General features: G+C 37.6%; 1 protein-coding gene across 41 annotated transcripts in view; it reads right to left on the bottom strand.

Moving 5' to 3' along the window:
- Nucleotides 1-17,244, bottom strand: part of TRDN (triadin) — a 414,851-nt gene that overhangs the window by 203,902 nt on the left and 193,705 nt on the right. For 38 of the 41 annotated variants that reach the window (XM_055535007.1, XM_055535006.1, XM_055534980.1 and 35 more), the window contains one exon: nucleotides 781-840. The exons of the other annotated variants lie outside the window; for them this stretch is intronic. In XM_055535007.1, coding sequence (XP_055390982.1) covers nucleotides 781-840 — 60 coding nt within the window. The remainder of the gene's footprint in view (nucleotides 1-780; nucleotides 841-17,244) is intronic. 41 annotated transcript variants of the gene reach the window in all.

Below are 17,244 nucleotides of genomic sequence, written 5' to 3'. Positions count from 1 at the left end.
AGATCAGCCCTGTGTGTTCTTTGGAAGGAATGATGCTAAAGCTGAGACTCCAGTACTTTGGCCACATCATGTGAAGAGTTGACTCATTGGAAAAGCCTCTGATGCTGGGAGGGATTGAGGGCAGGAGGAAAAGGGGATGACAGAGGATGAGATGGCTGGATGGCATCACTGACTCGATGGATGTGAGTTTGAGTGAATACTGGGAGTTGGTGATGGACATGGAGGCCTGGCGTGCTGCGATTCATGGGGTCGCAAAGAGTCGGACACAACTGAGCATCTGAACTGACTGACTGAACTGACTGAACACATTTCAAGAATGTTTAGGCTTGAATTTTCTTTTAAAAATTATCAATCTCAACTTTATTTGGAATATTTATATTTGTTTGTTAAGGACAATAACTAAAATTGTTAAGGGAATTTCTTTCCTTGAAAGAACAGCTTTAACAGTAACATTACAAATGAATACTAATTAAGTTATGTTAGCTTTAAAACTGGAGAAGGCAATGGCAACCCACTCCAATACTCTTGCCTGGAAAATCCCATGGAAGGAGGAGCCTGGTAGGCTGCAGTCCATGGGGTTGCTAAACGTTGGACATGACTGAGCAACTTCATTTTCACTTTTCACTTCCATGCATTGGAGAAGGAAATGGCAACCCACTCCAGTGTTCTTGCCTGGAGAATCCCAGGGATGGCAGAGTCTGGTGGACTGCCATCTACGGGGTCGCACAGAGTTGGACACGACTGAAGCGACTTAGCAGCAGCAGCTTTAAAATTGCTTACCTTTCTTTTTTGTTTCAGAAGTCACTTTCTCCTCAGCTTTCTTCTTTTCTTCTTCTTTTTCTAGAGAAGAAATTTAAAATATTCCCTTTAGGAAAATTTAGTACAAAAGGAAAATCAAGCTTTGAATAAAGGATTACTGTTAAAGTTAATTCTGCCTCCAGATAGTTTTGTGACTTTGAGCAAGTGATTTAATCTCACTAAGCCTTATTTTCCTCTTTTGTAAAATAACAGTACTTCCTTTAAAGTTAGATAATGTTTACAAAACATTCTGCACAGTGGCTGGCTCACAGCAAGTGCATGCAATGGTAGGCTGCTAATATTCTTTACAAAAAGTGAAAAAGATAGTTCAAGCTTTCTGAACCAAACAATTGTTTGTCTAGTGCCTAAAATAAGATATTAATACTGGAAATTAAAATATAATTTCAGAGGAAAGATTTTGCAGGTAGGCTAAAAGAATTACTTTTTGTTTTCATATGTTCAATCTCCTTAGAAATAATACATTAGGCCATTGTGTGTGTGTTAGTCGCTCAGTTGTGTCTGACTCTTCGCGACCCCATGGACTGTAGCTCACCAGGCTCTTCTGTCCATGGAATTCTCCAGGCAAGGATACTGGGGTGGGTAGCTGTTCCCTTCTCCAGGGGATCTTTCCAACCCAGGGATCGAACCCAGGTCTCCTGCACTGTGGGCAAATTCTTTACTGCCTGAGTCACCAGGGAGGCCCACAGTAGGCCATTAATGATATCTATTTTGATTTTACTGTTTTTCAAATCTGCCTCTTGTCAACAGACATTTGGAGTCTGGTGACATTTGTCTGGCACTGTACTGGGGACATAACTTCCAGTGGCCTTTCTGAGTGGCTCTATCAATCTGTGTGCTCAGACTGTCTTTTCACCCAGAGGTTGCAGTAAATCCGACTGACACATAAAGTGGTTTGACAGCTTGTGGGGCCTCTAGACTTCTTCATGGGGGATTTCTCTTTCAGATATCTGAGAAAATCTTGGTCTGAGGGGCAGAAGGAAACTCAAATGGTGGCCAGTGATAGCCATGCAACAACTAGACATCCCTGGATGCTTTTCTGGTAAGTGCTCTCATTTCAAATGACAAAGTCATGTAGAAGTACACAGTTGTTAAAATGGAATATTCAGTACTTTTAGGTGTGAGGCAGCTGTAAGCACAGTTAATGTCGGAAACAAACTGATTTTTATCTTCAGTTAGTAGTGTGATTTACCTTATATTTGAAATACCTTTCTGTTTGTAATTTGTCTCCTCAAGTATAAATTCCAGGCATTCAAAGATTTTTATTACCCAGAACTATTATGAGATTGTTACTATGCTGAAGAAACTCAATGTGTAGTTCTAGTATGAATGCTTAAGTTGCCTACTAATGACTGCATCTTATTAAATACAAGAATTAATTCATTCCCTTAGGTATAGAGATTTTTTACCTACAAGATCAAACACAACCCTTTCTTTCAGTGTCAGGCGTATAATTTATAAAGAACCTCTTTTCATGACTCTTAGAGATAAGTTAGTGTGGTAGGGAGAAATATATTCACACTCTGTCTAAATGTATCTACTGTGTACCATTACAGCTCATCTAATCAGAAATAGAAAGTCAAGAAGTCAGATTTTGATAGTTCTAGAGTCAGAAATAAACCAAGTGAATTCTACTTTGCTTTTTCCTAAAGGTTTATCCATATTAAATATGTAAAACATGTTTAAAATTCTGAATAAATATACTTTTGATTTAAGTATCAGTACTTTCAGCTTCTCTGGGGGAAATTTTATGTTGCAGGAAATTTTTCATTTTATCTAAATAGATACATATGCCAGACAATTGAATTGGCATTTGCTAATAAACATTACCATCGGATGCCACGTGTCAGAAAAGCAGTTAATTAACACAGAGACTAACTGTAAATATTTCTTAGCCTAACTTAAAAATCAATGCCATAGTCATGATAAATACAGGATAAGATCACATGATAAGATCACAATTTAGTATCCAACTTAGTATCTGAGTCTCTAAAGTTTCATAATGTAGATGAATAAATATTTTATTAAAAAGTTCATGACAATTAGTTCATCTTATATTAAACTTGGGAATGAAAGTCGGTATTTGAGGCCATAAGATGGAAGACATTCTTTATCATTTTTTTTTTAAAGAGAATTACCTTGTGTAATAAATTCTACCCTTTATATTAATATAGCTGGGATTTTATTGTGGTGATACAGTATCCTTGCTTTAGTTCAGATTGATTAATGCTTCCATTATACACTCTTCCTGTGATTATGGCCATACACTGAAAGAGTCGTGAATAAGAACAGAAATCCACAAAAAGCAGGTATAAATAATGTACTTTAATAACATTTTTATGAATTAGACCTTTAAGCTGTCATTATGGGACTTACTTTATTCATGGTTAATTTATTTAAAATATCAACTTCTGAAGATCCCTGCATTTCTTCAAGTACTACCATCTATTCTCTATGTGATCTGGCAGCAGAGAAATTAAGTTTTTCATTTATAAAAGGTACAACAATTTAATTATCTCCTTCTTGGATATAAAAGTAATCCATGTTTCATATATGAAGACTCTCCTTCCCTTGACATTTTTATCCTTCAGTAGTCAACAATACTCCTTTCTTTCCACCTGACTATGCACCCACATATCCAATTTACTCCTCGTGCTCTCCTCCAATTTGTTTGCTGTTTTGTTAGTAACAGCTAGAGAAGAGTTAGGACATTTTATATCATGGGTTCTCAGAGGGTTCGCAATTAAGTGTGTCCATAGAGTGTGAACTTATCAGTATAGTGCTTTTCTCTGACAAAGTGTCATAGGCTGGGAAATGATGGCTCTATCTGGTAGGGATCACAGGAAAGACTGGCTGAGAGAGAAATTCTCTCCACAATAAGCAGCTCTGAGTCACAAGTATGTTATTAGTTTCTGCATAAATTAACATCAGATGAAAGAAAAATTAAATGACTTACTTTTTACTTCCTAAGCCCTTACAATGGGCTTTTCTCTTGCTTTTAAATGTTTTTATTCCATCTCAAAGCCAGAGAATGCACAATAGTTAATTATAATTGTAAAGCTTTTGAAGATGCCTGTTCCTAGCAAAACGAGCAAACAAATGCAAATGCTTCATTTTCATCTTATGTTTTGTTCTTCCCCCTCATGCCTTTCTTGTGTAGAGATTATCCAAAATTTACATGCTTTTGTAACTCTCTGTGGCCAGGATTGATGTATTCTTGGTCCCAGTTAAGTAAATAAGGACGTGCTTCTTTCATAACAATGCATTCCAACACAGCTCTTCACTGTCACCTTGTTTGTTTAGAGTGGCAGAGGTTGACCTGGAGCCCCAGTCACAGTACATCACGGAAAACGTCACAGAAACAGATAAGTTCAATTACACCAATGACTATCAGAGCTTTCCATTGTTATCTACAGAGAGGAATGAAACAAGAGACAATGGGAGGTGCTAGCACGGGTGACTTTGGTCTGAATTCTGTCTCTGACCCCTTCTGGTTGTGACATTGCAACGTGCTGTGACACACGGAATTTCATTTACCTCATTTGAAAAATGGAACTAGTAAAATCTACCTTGCCAACTTATTGTGAAGAAACTGAGCCAAAGTGCTTGGACAAGAGTGGACATTCCAAAAGAATAATGATAGCATATATTACTATATTTTTGAAACAATCAAAATCTGACTACATAAAATCTTCAGTTTTTCTAAGTGTGACATTTGTTGATCTGAGTAAATGCACATTAATTCTTTTTTTTCTGTGTTGAGGGAGGCTATATCAGGAATATTATACATTGTGAAACCTTAAGAAAAAAATAGGAATTAACATGTTATAAAGGGGCATTGTGTTGGAATGAAGTGGATTCCAGTTATTCTATAAATAGTAGTTTCTGCATAATGAAATTGTAAGCAAATCTTCTGTCTTCAACCATAAAAGGCAGAGGGAATGAGTAGAATATACTCAAGTCTCTCTTCACTTGTCTATTCCTTTATTTCTCCAAAGGAAGTATGTCTCATCTTGCATTTATTTTGTAATTTTTCTGAGAACAGTTAACTCAAAAAGCTTTCAATTTGTAAATAGCTGCTTATGTTCTCCGATTGCTATGGCTTAAAATATTTTAAGGTTAGAGAAAAGTCCATTTTTAAGTCTTAACTAATATGTTTATGTTTATATGTATGCATTATATATTAATACATATATAAGTGTATATAAAGTCATATGATAATAAGAGTCAGAAAAAATACAAAGCTAGGTTTAGAGGATTAGAGTATGAGGGAATGGGAAGTGGCTTTTTTTTTTTTTTTTTTACGAGGAACAGGGTTATACCTTTTTGAATGAGCACCATTTGAAAAGATACTTGAACAAAAGTAGGCTCCTAGGGAGACGAATCTTCCTGCAGAGGCAACATATGTGCCAAGACCTTCAAAGAGGAGCATTCTAGCTATATTCAAAGAAGAGCATGGAGACCAGAGTGGCTGAAGTGGCAGATGTAGGAGGAGAATGGGAAGAGAAATGGTCAGAGATGTAGCTGGGACAATCACATCGAATCTTGTTCACAATAAGAATTTTCCATTTTATTGTGAGTAAGGTAGGAAGTCACTGACAGGTTTCAAGCAGAGTAACTGTATTGTGATGAGTTATGTTTTAAGAGGAATTTTGGCTGCTGCTGAGTGATGGGTGTCAAGTGCCCCACTAGATTGTGTGACCATGTTGCAATGAAGACTAAGAAAGTAAAAGGATTCAGTAATAATACTCTTCTTCATTTTTTCCTTTTTTTTTTTTTCCCAAAAATTGCCTTCAAATTTTATCTGGGACTCTTGAAGGAATGCAACATTATAGACACATGGTGGGAGTACCTCTAATTACATTGTAACTAGGTTACTGTAATAGCAAAACTCTTCACTTGAGTTATATGGAGTAAACTAAACTGGCTTTTCAGAACCGGAATCCAGTCTTTCCCTTGACTTTTCCTTTAGTGAATGCTGAATTTTTCTTACAAGTCAGTTTTTCTCATTATCAGCTACTAACAACAATTCACAACCAGAAATTCTAGAGCATTTTCCAGTGACTGCCCAGAGCCTTTACATAAACAGTTGGTTTATGTCAACAAATCAACAAATGATCAGGTAACCTTAAGTCAAACCCTTTGCCAGGGTTTGAATTTTAAACTATTCCTAAGAGGAATTTTGGGTATGATACTAACAAGGGATAAAGTTTACAGTTACAACATGGATTTAGGGGCATTATGGGTGGAGACAGGGTGGCTCAGATTGTAAAAAATCTGCCTGAAGTGTGGGAGACCTGGGTTCAATCCCTGGGTCAGGAAGATACCCTGGAGAAGGGAATGGCTGACCACTCCAGTATTCTTGCCTGGAAAATTCCATGGACAGAGGATCCTGGTGGGCTATAGTCCATGGGGTTGCAAAGAGTTGGACCTGACTGAGAGACTAACACTTCACTTTCATTAAGGGACGTAGTTCACTTCAGTTAAGTTCAGTTGTTCAGTTCTGTCCGACTCTTTGCGACCCCATGGACTGCGGCATACCAGGCTTCCCTGTCCATCACCAACTCCCAAAGTCCACCCAAACCCACGTCCATTGAGTTGGTGATGCCATCCAGCCATCTCATCCTCTGTCGTCCCCTTCTTTCCTGCCCTCAATCTTTCCCAGTATCAGGGTCTTTTCAAATGAGTCAGTTCTTTGTATCAGGTGGCCAAAATATTGGAGTTTCAGCTTCAGCATCAGTCCTTCCAATGAATATTCAGGACTGATTTCCTTTAGGATGAACTGGTTGGATCTCCTTGCAGTCCAAGGGACTCTCAAGAGTCTTCTCCAACACCACAGTTCAAAAGCATCAACTCTTCGGCACTCAGCTTTCTTTATAGTCCAACTCTCACATCCATACATGACCACTGGAAAAACCATAGCCTTGACTAGATGGACCTTTTTTGGCAAAGTAATATTTCTGCTTTTTAATACACTGTCTAGGTTGGTCATAACTTTTCTTCCAAGGAACAATTATCTTTTAATTTCATGGCTGCAATCACCATCCACAGTGATTTTGAAGTCCAGAAAAATAAAGTCAGCCACTGTTTCCACTGTTTCCCCATCTATTTGCCATGAAGTGATGGGACTGGATGCCATGATCTTAGTTTTCTGAATGTTGAGCTTTAAGCCAACTTTTTCACTCTCCTCTTTCACTGTCATCAAGAGGTTCTTTAGTTCTGCTTCACTTTCTGCCATAAGGGTGGTATCATCTGCATATCTGAGGTTATTGATATTTCTCCTGGCAATCTTGATTCCAGTTTGTGCTTCATCCAGTCCAGCATTTCTCATGATGTACTCTACATATAAGGGAGGCAGCAGAGGCCCAAATCCAAGAGCACCACGTGAAAGTGCAAAAGCTGCTCCTGGGACAATGGTATGTGAATTCTGAGATGAGTATGCAAGAGTTACTCTCAATGCCAGCCGAAGGAGGTGCCTGCTGAGTGCCTACTCCTGTCCAGTAGGTAAAGGCTGACAACTCTTTGTGAAACAGTACCATTCATGAAGTAGATGTCCAAAGGAATCCAGAGCTAATTAGTATGAATCCAAACATTTTCAAGATACCAGATTATGTACACTTCTTTAAGCTTCAAAAAAGACTGTGGAAACGTGTTCTCCATGTTGCAAGGAACGGCCAATTCTGACTCCGTGATGGATATGTTTCTTTGATTTTAACCTTTGCTTTTTGTTGTTTCTACTATTGTAGTCATACGTAATGCCCTGCCTCAGGGAATTCTACCCCTCTGCCTGATTACTAAACTAAAAGTGCCATTGTTCAGCCTTTGTTCAGCTCATAGGAAGATAATCTGACTCTGTTATTGTTGTTCAGTAGCTAAGTCCTGTTGGACGTTTTGCGATTTCATGGACTCCAGCATGCCAGACTTCTCTATGCTCCACTATCTCTCAGAGTTTGCTGAAATTCATTTCCATTGAGTCAGTGATGCCATTAATCATCTCACTCTTTGCTGCCCCCTTCTTTTGCCTTCAATCTTTCTCAGCATCAGGGTCTTTTCCAATGAGTTGGTTCTACCCATCAGGTGGCTGAAGTATTGGAACTTCAGCATCAGTCCTTCCAATGAGTATTCAGGGTGGATTTCCTTTAGGATTGACTGGTTTGATCTCCTTGCTGTCCAAAGGACTCTCAAGAGTCTTCTCCAGCACCATAATTCAAAAATATCAATTCTTAGGTGCTTAGTCTTCTATATGGTCCAACTCTCATATCAGTACATGACTACTGGAAAGACTGTAGCTTTGACTATATGGATCTCTGTTGGCAAAGTGATGTCTCTGCTTTTTAATATGCTGTCTGACCCTGCTCACCTGTGAATGGCTCCAAGAGTAAAGAGGTTATCACATCCCCTCCCTGAGGTTGGCCATTCCAGGAGATATTTGCAAAATAATGGCCTTTTACTTTACTTCCTCAACTTCTCTCGCTCTCTGTTCTATAAAAGAACCTGGCATCCAGACCCTGACAAGATGGTTATTTTGAGACATTAGTCTGCTATCTTCTCAATCAGCTGGCTTTCTGAATAAAGTTGTATTCCTTGCCTCAATATCTTGTCTCTCAGGTTTATTGGCTTGTTGTGCGGTGAGCAGACTGTGCTTGGACTCGGTAACATAAATAGTTATTTTATATGATCAGAACAAGGCCAAAATATTGTGTTAGTTTGGTTTAATGAAACTGATTTTAAGGTGATATAAAATTACACTGTAGTAGAATACTATAATAGAATATAGCACATGACCTTATATGTGTTAGAATATATACTTAGTTCTCAGATGAAAGTCTACATATCCTTTATGAGATAAAACAGGCTCAGGAAAGATGAGTAACTTGCCCAAATTCACAAATCATGTAAGTGACACAACAAGGATTTAAAACTAAGTATCACTGAAAACTCTGTTCTTTTCCCTACAACGTGGAATATGAAATTTGCAGTAGACTTACTCTAACAAAAAATTACAAATGAACTAAGGTGTGGTTAGAAAAGAAGTGCCAGCTTCTAACCTATCTTTGTGAAACTTGTCTTTCAGGTCTCTCACATCCAAAGTTCTCTGACATAATGACAATTTTTTTTGTTTCTGAATTTAGTATGCAAAAGAGAATGCAAAGGGAAAGATTATTTAAACTTCACATTTCAAATGGATAAAGTAGATTGTGACCAAACCTTTCAAAAATGAAAAAAAACTTTATAAACAATAAAACAATTGCATTATTTTTGAATGGATTATGTTTATATAGATAAAGATTGCCACATCTGTTCTTTTTCCTTCTGGTATTTATTTTTCCTCTCAATGCTTTTACATTCTGGGAAGCAAATGCTCAATTAAAGTTTATTGAGTCCTAGACTCAAGTGAGAAGCTCTCCATCCACACCCTCATCTCTGAATAGGTTCAAAGAGAGTATTTTGCATTTTCTTTTTTGTTCTTTTTAATTTTATTTATTTATTTTCTTGGTGCTACAATTATTTGAAGTTTATCTAAAAACTTTTTAACCCTTTTAAAATGTAGTTTTTATGCAGAATCATTGCTTGCTGAAGATATTTTAGTATAAATTTTCTAATGCATCTTCCTACAAGGGTAAGGAAAATATAAGATTCATTTCTAGTAACTGTCAATTTTCAAAATCATATTATTTACATATAATTACCTTTTCCATATTTTTATCTATATACATTTCCTACATTTGTCTGTAGCTGGAAATGAATTGCAAAAGTACTTTGTTGCATTTAAAATGTCAAAAATAACTAAAAACATCAGAGAATTGAGTTTTTCCTGTATGTGACTATGATATTTAAGAAAAAAGTTGGTTATCATTTAAAATCAAAGTATAAATTACTCTAAAGTATTATTTCAAAGATATGGCTATTTTTATAACAGATCCTTGAGAATTTAGCTCTTCAGTTACTAAATAAATTAGAAAGACTCAATAGTTATTTTGAAATAAAATTTAACTTTAACATTACCAAAAGTTACTGGTATATTGGGCACATTTATAAGTGTGATTTTCAATTAAAGCCTTTTAATTATTGACATTAAGCTTAATGCATGAAAGTGAAAGTCGATCAGTTGTGTCCAACTCTTTGCGACCCCATGGACGTCCATAGAATTCTCTAGGCCAGAATACTGGAGTGGGTAGCTTTTCCCTTCTCCAGTGGATCTTCCCAACCCAGGGATCGCGCCCAGATCTGCCACATTGCAGGCGGATTCTTTACCAGCTGAGCCACAAGGGAAGCCCAAGAATACTGGAGTGGGTTACCCATCCCTTCTCCAGCAGATCTTCCTGACTCAGGAACTGAACCAGAGTCTCCTGCATTGCAGGCGGATTCTTTACCAACTGAGCTATGAGGGAAGCCCAAGCTTAATACATATCAATATTTATAAAGGAAATAAGTGCCCCTTCAACGAATACAACTTATCTAGTTGTAATTGTTATAATATATGGAATTCAACTTTATTTCAAATGATAGACCACATAAGTTTCATCATCGTTCATAAATTATACCAAACCATTAATGCAATTTTGGTCTTCTTCCTAATATAAGGAAGGTCTAGTCTAGTAGATCAAATTTTTTTACACAAAATTCTTACATAATTTAAGCAAGTATCTGTCACCATTTATCATGTGAACAATTGCCAAGACTTCTCACTCCATTTGGGTAAAACAGACCTGGCTTTAACAGTGCAGCCACTTTTTCCATCAGTACTAGAGAGAATGAATAATCTCAATGGGGATTCTAAGACGTTTATAAAACAGAAAGAAACATTTAGGTTAAGCTGAAACAAATAGCAAATAAATGTTTTATGATGAAAAAATGGTACTTATAAACTAGAGCTTTGGAGGGACCTGGCTCTTTCTTGTAAAATGCTTTCTGAGAGAAATTTGCTGGCACAAGAAGGTTCCAATTAAAATTTCATAATAAGGAAGCTATAAAAATCACACTTACTCTTATTCACAAAACTTCTCATCCCTAATTTTCTCTTTGGTCAAAATATAGGGGAAAAATCTAATTCTTAATATCAGCATGAAAGTTATGAAAGATCTCTGAGCCAAAAAGCTGGCCTTTATCAACAGAAAGCCCCTTACTCTTCCCTGATTCTTGGTTGTCATCTCTTGATTTTTTGATTTTTTATTCTGGGGATCTCCAGAATAAAAATATTGCTACTGGACTGTCAAATCAGATGACATTCCTTGCTATATTGACAGATGTATAGGGGAAGAAAAACATAACTTCTTTATCTTATTATGGGTAAAGTTAATGATTTTCACAAAGAGCATTTTTAATCAATAATGGGAAATCAAGACTATTATAACAAGATGGAAAAGTTTTAACTCTGGAGATGCAAGTTTCTTAAGAATATTTAATGTGTACTAAAAGACAAACCTAAGGAGCATATTAAAAAGCAGAGATATCACTTTGCCTACAAAGGTCCATATAGTCAAAGCTATGGTTTTTCCAGTAGCCATGTATGGATGTGAGAGTTAGACCATACAGAAGGCTGAGTGCCCAAGAATTGATGTTTTCAAACTGATGCTGGAGAAGACTCTTGAGAATCCCTTGGACAGCAAGGAATTCAAACCAGTCAATTCTAAAGGAAACCGACTCTGAATACTCACTGGAAGGACTGATGCTAAAGTTGAAGCTCCAATGCTTTGGCCACCTGATGGTGAAGAGCCGACTCATTGGAAAAGATCCTGGTACTGGGAAAGACTGAGAGCAGGAAGAGAATGGGGGTGGCAGAGGATGAAATGGTTGGATAGCATCATCCACTCAATGGACATGAGTTTGAGCAAATTTCAGGAGACAGTGAATGACAGGGAAGCCTGGCATGCTGCAGTCCATGGGGTTGCAAAGAGTCAGACAACTGAGAAATTGAACAACATCAAAAAATGTAGATTTGTATTTCATGAAAGTGAAAGTGAAGTTGCTCAGTCATGTCCAACTCTTTGCAACCCCATGCACTATAGCCTGCCAGATTCTTCCATTCATAGTATTTTCCAGGCAAGAATACTGGAGTGGTTGCCATTTCCTTCTCCAGGGGATCTTTTCAACCCAGGAATTGAAACCAGGTCTCCTGCATTGCAGGCAGACTCCTTACCATCTGAGCCATTAGGCTGCTGCTGCTGCTGCTGCTGCTAAGTCGCTTCAGTCGTGTCCAACTCTGTGCGACCCCATAGACGGCAGCCCACCAGGCCCCGCCATCCCTGAGATTCTCCAGGCAAGAACACTGGAGTGGGTTGCCATTTCCTCCTCCAATGCATGAAAGTGAAGAGTGAAAGTGAAGTCGCTCAGTCATGTCCAACTCTTAGCAACCCCATGGACTGCAGCCTACCAGGTTCCTCCATCCATGGGATTTTCCAGGCAAGAGTACTGGAGTGGGGTGCCATTGCCTTCTCCAGCCATTAGGCTATTATATTTCATATACGGGACATGTCCTTATATTTCCTTTTTCTTGACACTCTTCCACCTATTTGTTTTTTGTGTTTCTATTTTTTCCCGTTAATTTAGTCAAGTCAGTTGTTAAGGCTTACCTCCTTTTCCATGATACTAAGCTGAATTATACTTGTTCCAACATATTAACTCCACATAACTGTGTTACCTCATGCCTAGCCCTGTACAGTGCTGCAATCAAAAGAAATGGCAGTTTAAAATTCAAGGAAGAGTTGAAGACATATTTAAATCTTTCCTGAGGTATCTCAAAATAGCTAATGTTGTATGACCCAAAGCAAAACGTTCTAAAGGTTCTCTCCTTATTGGATTCCCCAATCATCTCTCATCATAGCAGCTCTTCCAAAAACCTTCTCTCTCTGGAAGTGGAAGTGTTAGTCGCTCAGTCGTGTCCGACTCTTAGGGACCCCATGGACCACAGCCCACCAGGCTTCTCTGTCTATGGGATTTCCCAGGCAAGAATACTGGAGTGGGTTGCCATTTTCTTCTCTAGGGGATCTTCCCAACTCAGGGATCGAACCCAGGCCTCCTGCATTGAGGGCAGATTCCTTATCATCTGAACCACCAGAAAGCTCTCTTTCTGGAAAGCACACTAAAAACTTACTCCAGCCCATGCTGACTCTCCTATTCCCTTCTCAAGCTCTTTTCTCACTGTCCAAATCTTATGTTTTCTTCTGGGGACTATCCCTTGTTCAAACATGAATTAATTTATTTGAGCTTCTTCCAAATTTTTTTTTTTTTTTTTGGCTCAGCCAGCATATCCTGAGTCCTAAGTATAATATAAGCACTCAGGAGCTGACCAGGCATATCTAGAATATTCCTTCGGCATTACGGTGGTGGGGAAAAGCTATGAATATGTGTGTTAATATTTGTGTCCTCATCACACATGTAAGAAAGAATAATTTAAAATTTTTTTACAAATAATTGAAAGGTGAAAGTTGAATTCAGTCTGTAGTTCAGTGACTAGTGTACCAAAGTTTATTTCTTAGTCTTGGTAGGTGAATCATGGTTATGTAAAATGAAAACATTAGAGGAAAAATATATTAGAAATCTGTATATTATCTTTACAATTATTCTGTTAATCTAAAATCATCTGAAAATAAAGAGTTTAAAAACAACAAAATGTTGGAAAAATTTTTAGACTTAAATAGATGATTCATTTTCCCCTCAGAAGTAGGGATTAGCCCTTGTGTAACACAAGGAAATTAAATAAATGTGTAGGGAGGAAAATGAATGAAATAAAAGCCTCAAGCATGATAAAATTGTGGAGATGAAACAGAATTTTGAGATTATTATGTTGAAAATAAAACTTTTTAGATGAGGAAGCTGAGTCATTTCTCTGAGTTTAAGAAACTAATATGAACTAGTGGATCTTTAGTCCAGACTCCTGATTGCTATACCCTCATTCATGGGTAGGGTATAGCAGTAGGTCACCATGATCTTCTAATCAACAAATCTAAAGGACCCTGGCCAATTTTTGTCATATCCATCTCTCTGGGGCTCTTGGCTTTGTTGTAGCCTTTCTTTTCTCATTATTTTTTCATATTTAGCTTTCTAGGCTGTCTTCTGCTGATGTTTTGGTGGTTAATTTTATGTGATGACATTTGGTATGGTTCATTTTGACTACGCCATAGTAACAGTTACTTGGTCAAAACCATTCTAATTGTTGCTCTAAGGTATTTTTTAGATGTGATTAATATTTAAATCAGTAGACTTTGAGTAAAGTAGATTGCCAATCAGTTGAAGGCATTAAGAGAAAAGACTGACATTTTCTAAGGAAGAAGGAATTCTGCCTCTAGTCTGCCTTTGGACTTGAGAAAATAATATTAACTCTTCCCAGGCATGCCCGATGGACTTCAGACTTACCAGCACCCCAAATTACATGATCGCATGAACCAATTCATTAGAATAACTTCTATTTCTCCTCTCTCCCTGCCCTGCTGGGTGTGTGTGTGTGTGTGTATGTGTGTATAGGGGGGCAGTTGTGTGTGTGCACATATATTGTATTGGCTCTATTTCTCTGGAGAACTCCAAGACAATGGTATTCCCACATTTTCCTTCTTGGGTGCCCTAAACCTCACTCAAACTCATGACTGGCCTGCCATTTAGTTATATTCAAAATGAAAATTTGAAACATAGGATATTTTTAAGATCTCCTGTTCCTTGGGAGCTCAATAAGTATTACTGGGAACAGTAATGCTTCTCCGATCACAAATTGTGAGCATCACTGAGGTTAAAAATAATTAAACAGTTTTCTAATAAGAATTTCATAGTTCTTTTTAATATAATTGTATACATTGAAGTGAAGTGAAGTGAAAGTCACTCAGTCGTGTCCAACTCTTTGCGACCCCATGGACTGTATAGTCCAAGGAATTCTCCAGGCCAGGATACTGGAGTGGGTAGCCTTTCCCTTCTCCAGGGGATCTTCCCAACCCAGGGATTGAACCCAGGTCTCCCACATTGCAGGCAGATTCTTTACCAGCTGAGCCACAAGGGAAGCCCAATTGTATACATTAAGACCGTCCAAAAAGGAAACATAACATATTATGCAGACCCAAAGCATTACACTATGAATTCTTTTTCACCAAGAATAACATAGAACTAGAATTCCCCACCACATGCTTCTGGAAATGCTATGCTCAGATTAAGTTTATGACTTCAGTGTCTGTAACTCTCTCATTTGTGAACTCCAGGCTCCTAGCTTCAGTTGTCTGCTGGAGATGACCACTTATGTGAATCCCACTTAACATGCTGCTCAACACATGGCAGACTCTTCATTTTCTTTCCAGGTCCAAGATCCACCCTCACCTTTATGGACTGTGTTAACGAAGCATTAATACAACCTCTGGATTCAGGTTAGTTTGCCCAATAGGAACAATATCAAGAGATAATAGAGCAGGAAAAATAAAAGAGATAGTTGAATATTTATTCTCCAACTACCTCCCTGGCTCACTGAGAATATTATATACATAATTTTACAAATTGTTGATGATATGTTCTTCTACTAAAGGACATAGTTCTGGCTGGGCATATCTCTCTTAGAGTTACAATGTTTGGGGATTTGTAAACCTCTCCATTTCCATGACTCCTCAGGCCTAGGACTGATAAAGCCATCCTGAGTTGGTCAGGCTTGGGGTGCTTCACCATAACTCCGCTCAAACCTTTATAAACACTACATTCATTAAACACTCTTAATCATCCATTTTGAATATTCCAGGGACCCTGATGCGCTAAGCAAGTCTGAAACTAAATGCATTATCGTCTCCCCAAACCTGTTCTTATTCTTAAGCGCCATTCATTTACCCAGGTCAGATAAGACTTTAGTAATTATGCTCAGCCTTAACTTTTAATTGCTAGCTCTAGATAATGGAATAGACTGATCCCGGGCATGAGACATTTGAATTCCAATTCCAATTATACCATTGTTAGGATGGCGTTATCTTAGGCAATTTATTTGATTCCTGTGATCTTCTCTTGAAATGATATAAATCATATTCACTGCTTGAAATTGTTTTGAGGGTTCAATGTGATTGTTTATAACAAAAGTAGCATGATTTTTCCTCATAAACAGTAGCCTCCTACATTTTTCTTACCTCTAAACCTCCAAGCTCTACCCTTAGTCATCCACCCTTACTATCGCTGACTCATTGCTGACTCATCACCTTACTTATCCTTGACTCAGTAATCTAAAATGCAAATCTAATTGTACTACTCCTCTGCTCAGTTGTTTTAGCAGGCTCATGCAGTCTATGGGTAGGCGGGGTGGGGGGGTGGGAGAGGGGTAAATGATTCAGTTTTGTGTACAAAATTCTTCAGGATATGACCAGAGTCCTATATTAAGAAATTTTATAGAGTTTCACAATTGCTGACTAATGACATTGATGCAATTACCATATTAACTTCTACAGATATCAATAAAAATCTACCATGAAAATTAAGTATTTACTATATGTACAAATTTGCTGATTAAAAAAATAATGATAATAGTAACTAATAGCTAAGTACCCAATTGTGCTAAGTTGCTATATACATTATTTCAAGCAGTCCTCATAGCAACTTTCTAAGTAAAAGAGGCCCCAAAAGTAGTATGGTTTACCTATGTTATCAAAATTTACAACTAGAGGTCAATTCCATTAAAAACTGCACAAAGATATGAGTTAAGTTCATCTCAAAACAAAGGGAAATATTGTATTGCCCAAAAGTTCAACAAGATTTACTGTGTCATAGTGTTAATGGAATGAGAACCTGAGCCAAATTTCTATTTTATTATTTTATGCTTTTTGCTTCTCAGGATGTATCTCAATGAAGAGCAAAGATGATAAAGTTCCCAGTTTAATAGAACTGTAAATAAAATGTTACTAGCTCCTGTAGAACATTGTCCTCAAATCCATCCTACGGTAAGAAATTATCTCATAATAAGTTTCTTATATTGCTCCTTTCTCCTCCATACAAATACTACCAACTTACTCTTTATGGCCCAATGCAAGTCTTGTGATTTGGCCACATAGCCTTGCCTCAATCATATTTCATCTTCCTCTTAACTTTCACAGCTTTTATGACCTGTACAACTCACTTTTGAACTTCAGAAAATAATGCTTCATAGTACTATCCATTTCACGGGGACATGCCTGGTTGCCCCAAGTTTGACATCTGTATCCAGACCATGGTCACAACCTTACACATCTACAGGAGCTGTTTAAATCTGGGCCAAGCCATGGAGTCTTCACTCTGCTCTTAATACAGCTTACTACCAATCCACCAGCCTGAAAAAATAAGCTTGAGATCTCTCGGTGTGAAAGCAGAAAATTATCTCTGAGATTATTTAAGTTCAGTCTCCACAGTTGACAGTAGAAGAAATGGAGGTCCTAAAAAGTCAATCCATTTGTCAAAGATAATATAACTGATTAGTGTCAAAGCTGCAATTGGAAGCTGGGACTT

Source organism: Bubalus kerabau, chromosome 9 (assembly GCF_029407905.1).
Source record: "Bubalus kerabau isolate K-KA32 ecotype Philippines breed swamp buffalo chromosome 9, PCC_UOA_SB_1v2, whole genome shotgun sequence".
Classification (NCBI taxonomy): Eukaryota; Metazoa; Chordata; class Mammalia; order Artiodactyla; family Bovidae; genus Bubalus; species Bubalus kerabau.
This window is presented reverse-complemented; position numbering and strand designations above follow the sequence as displayed.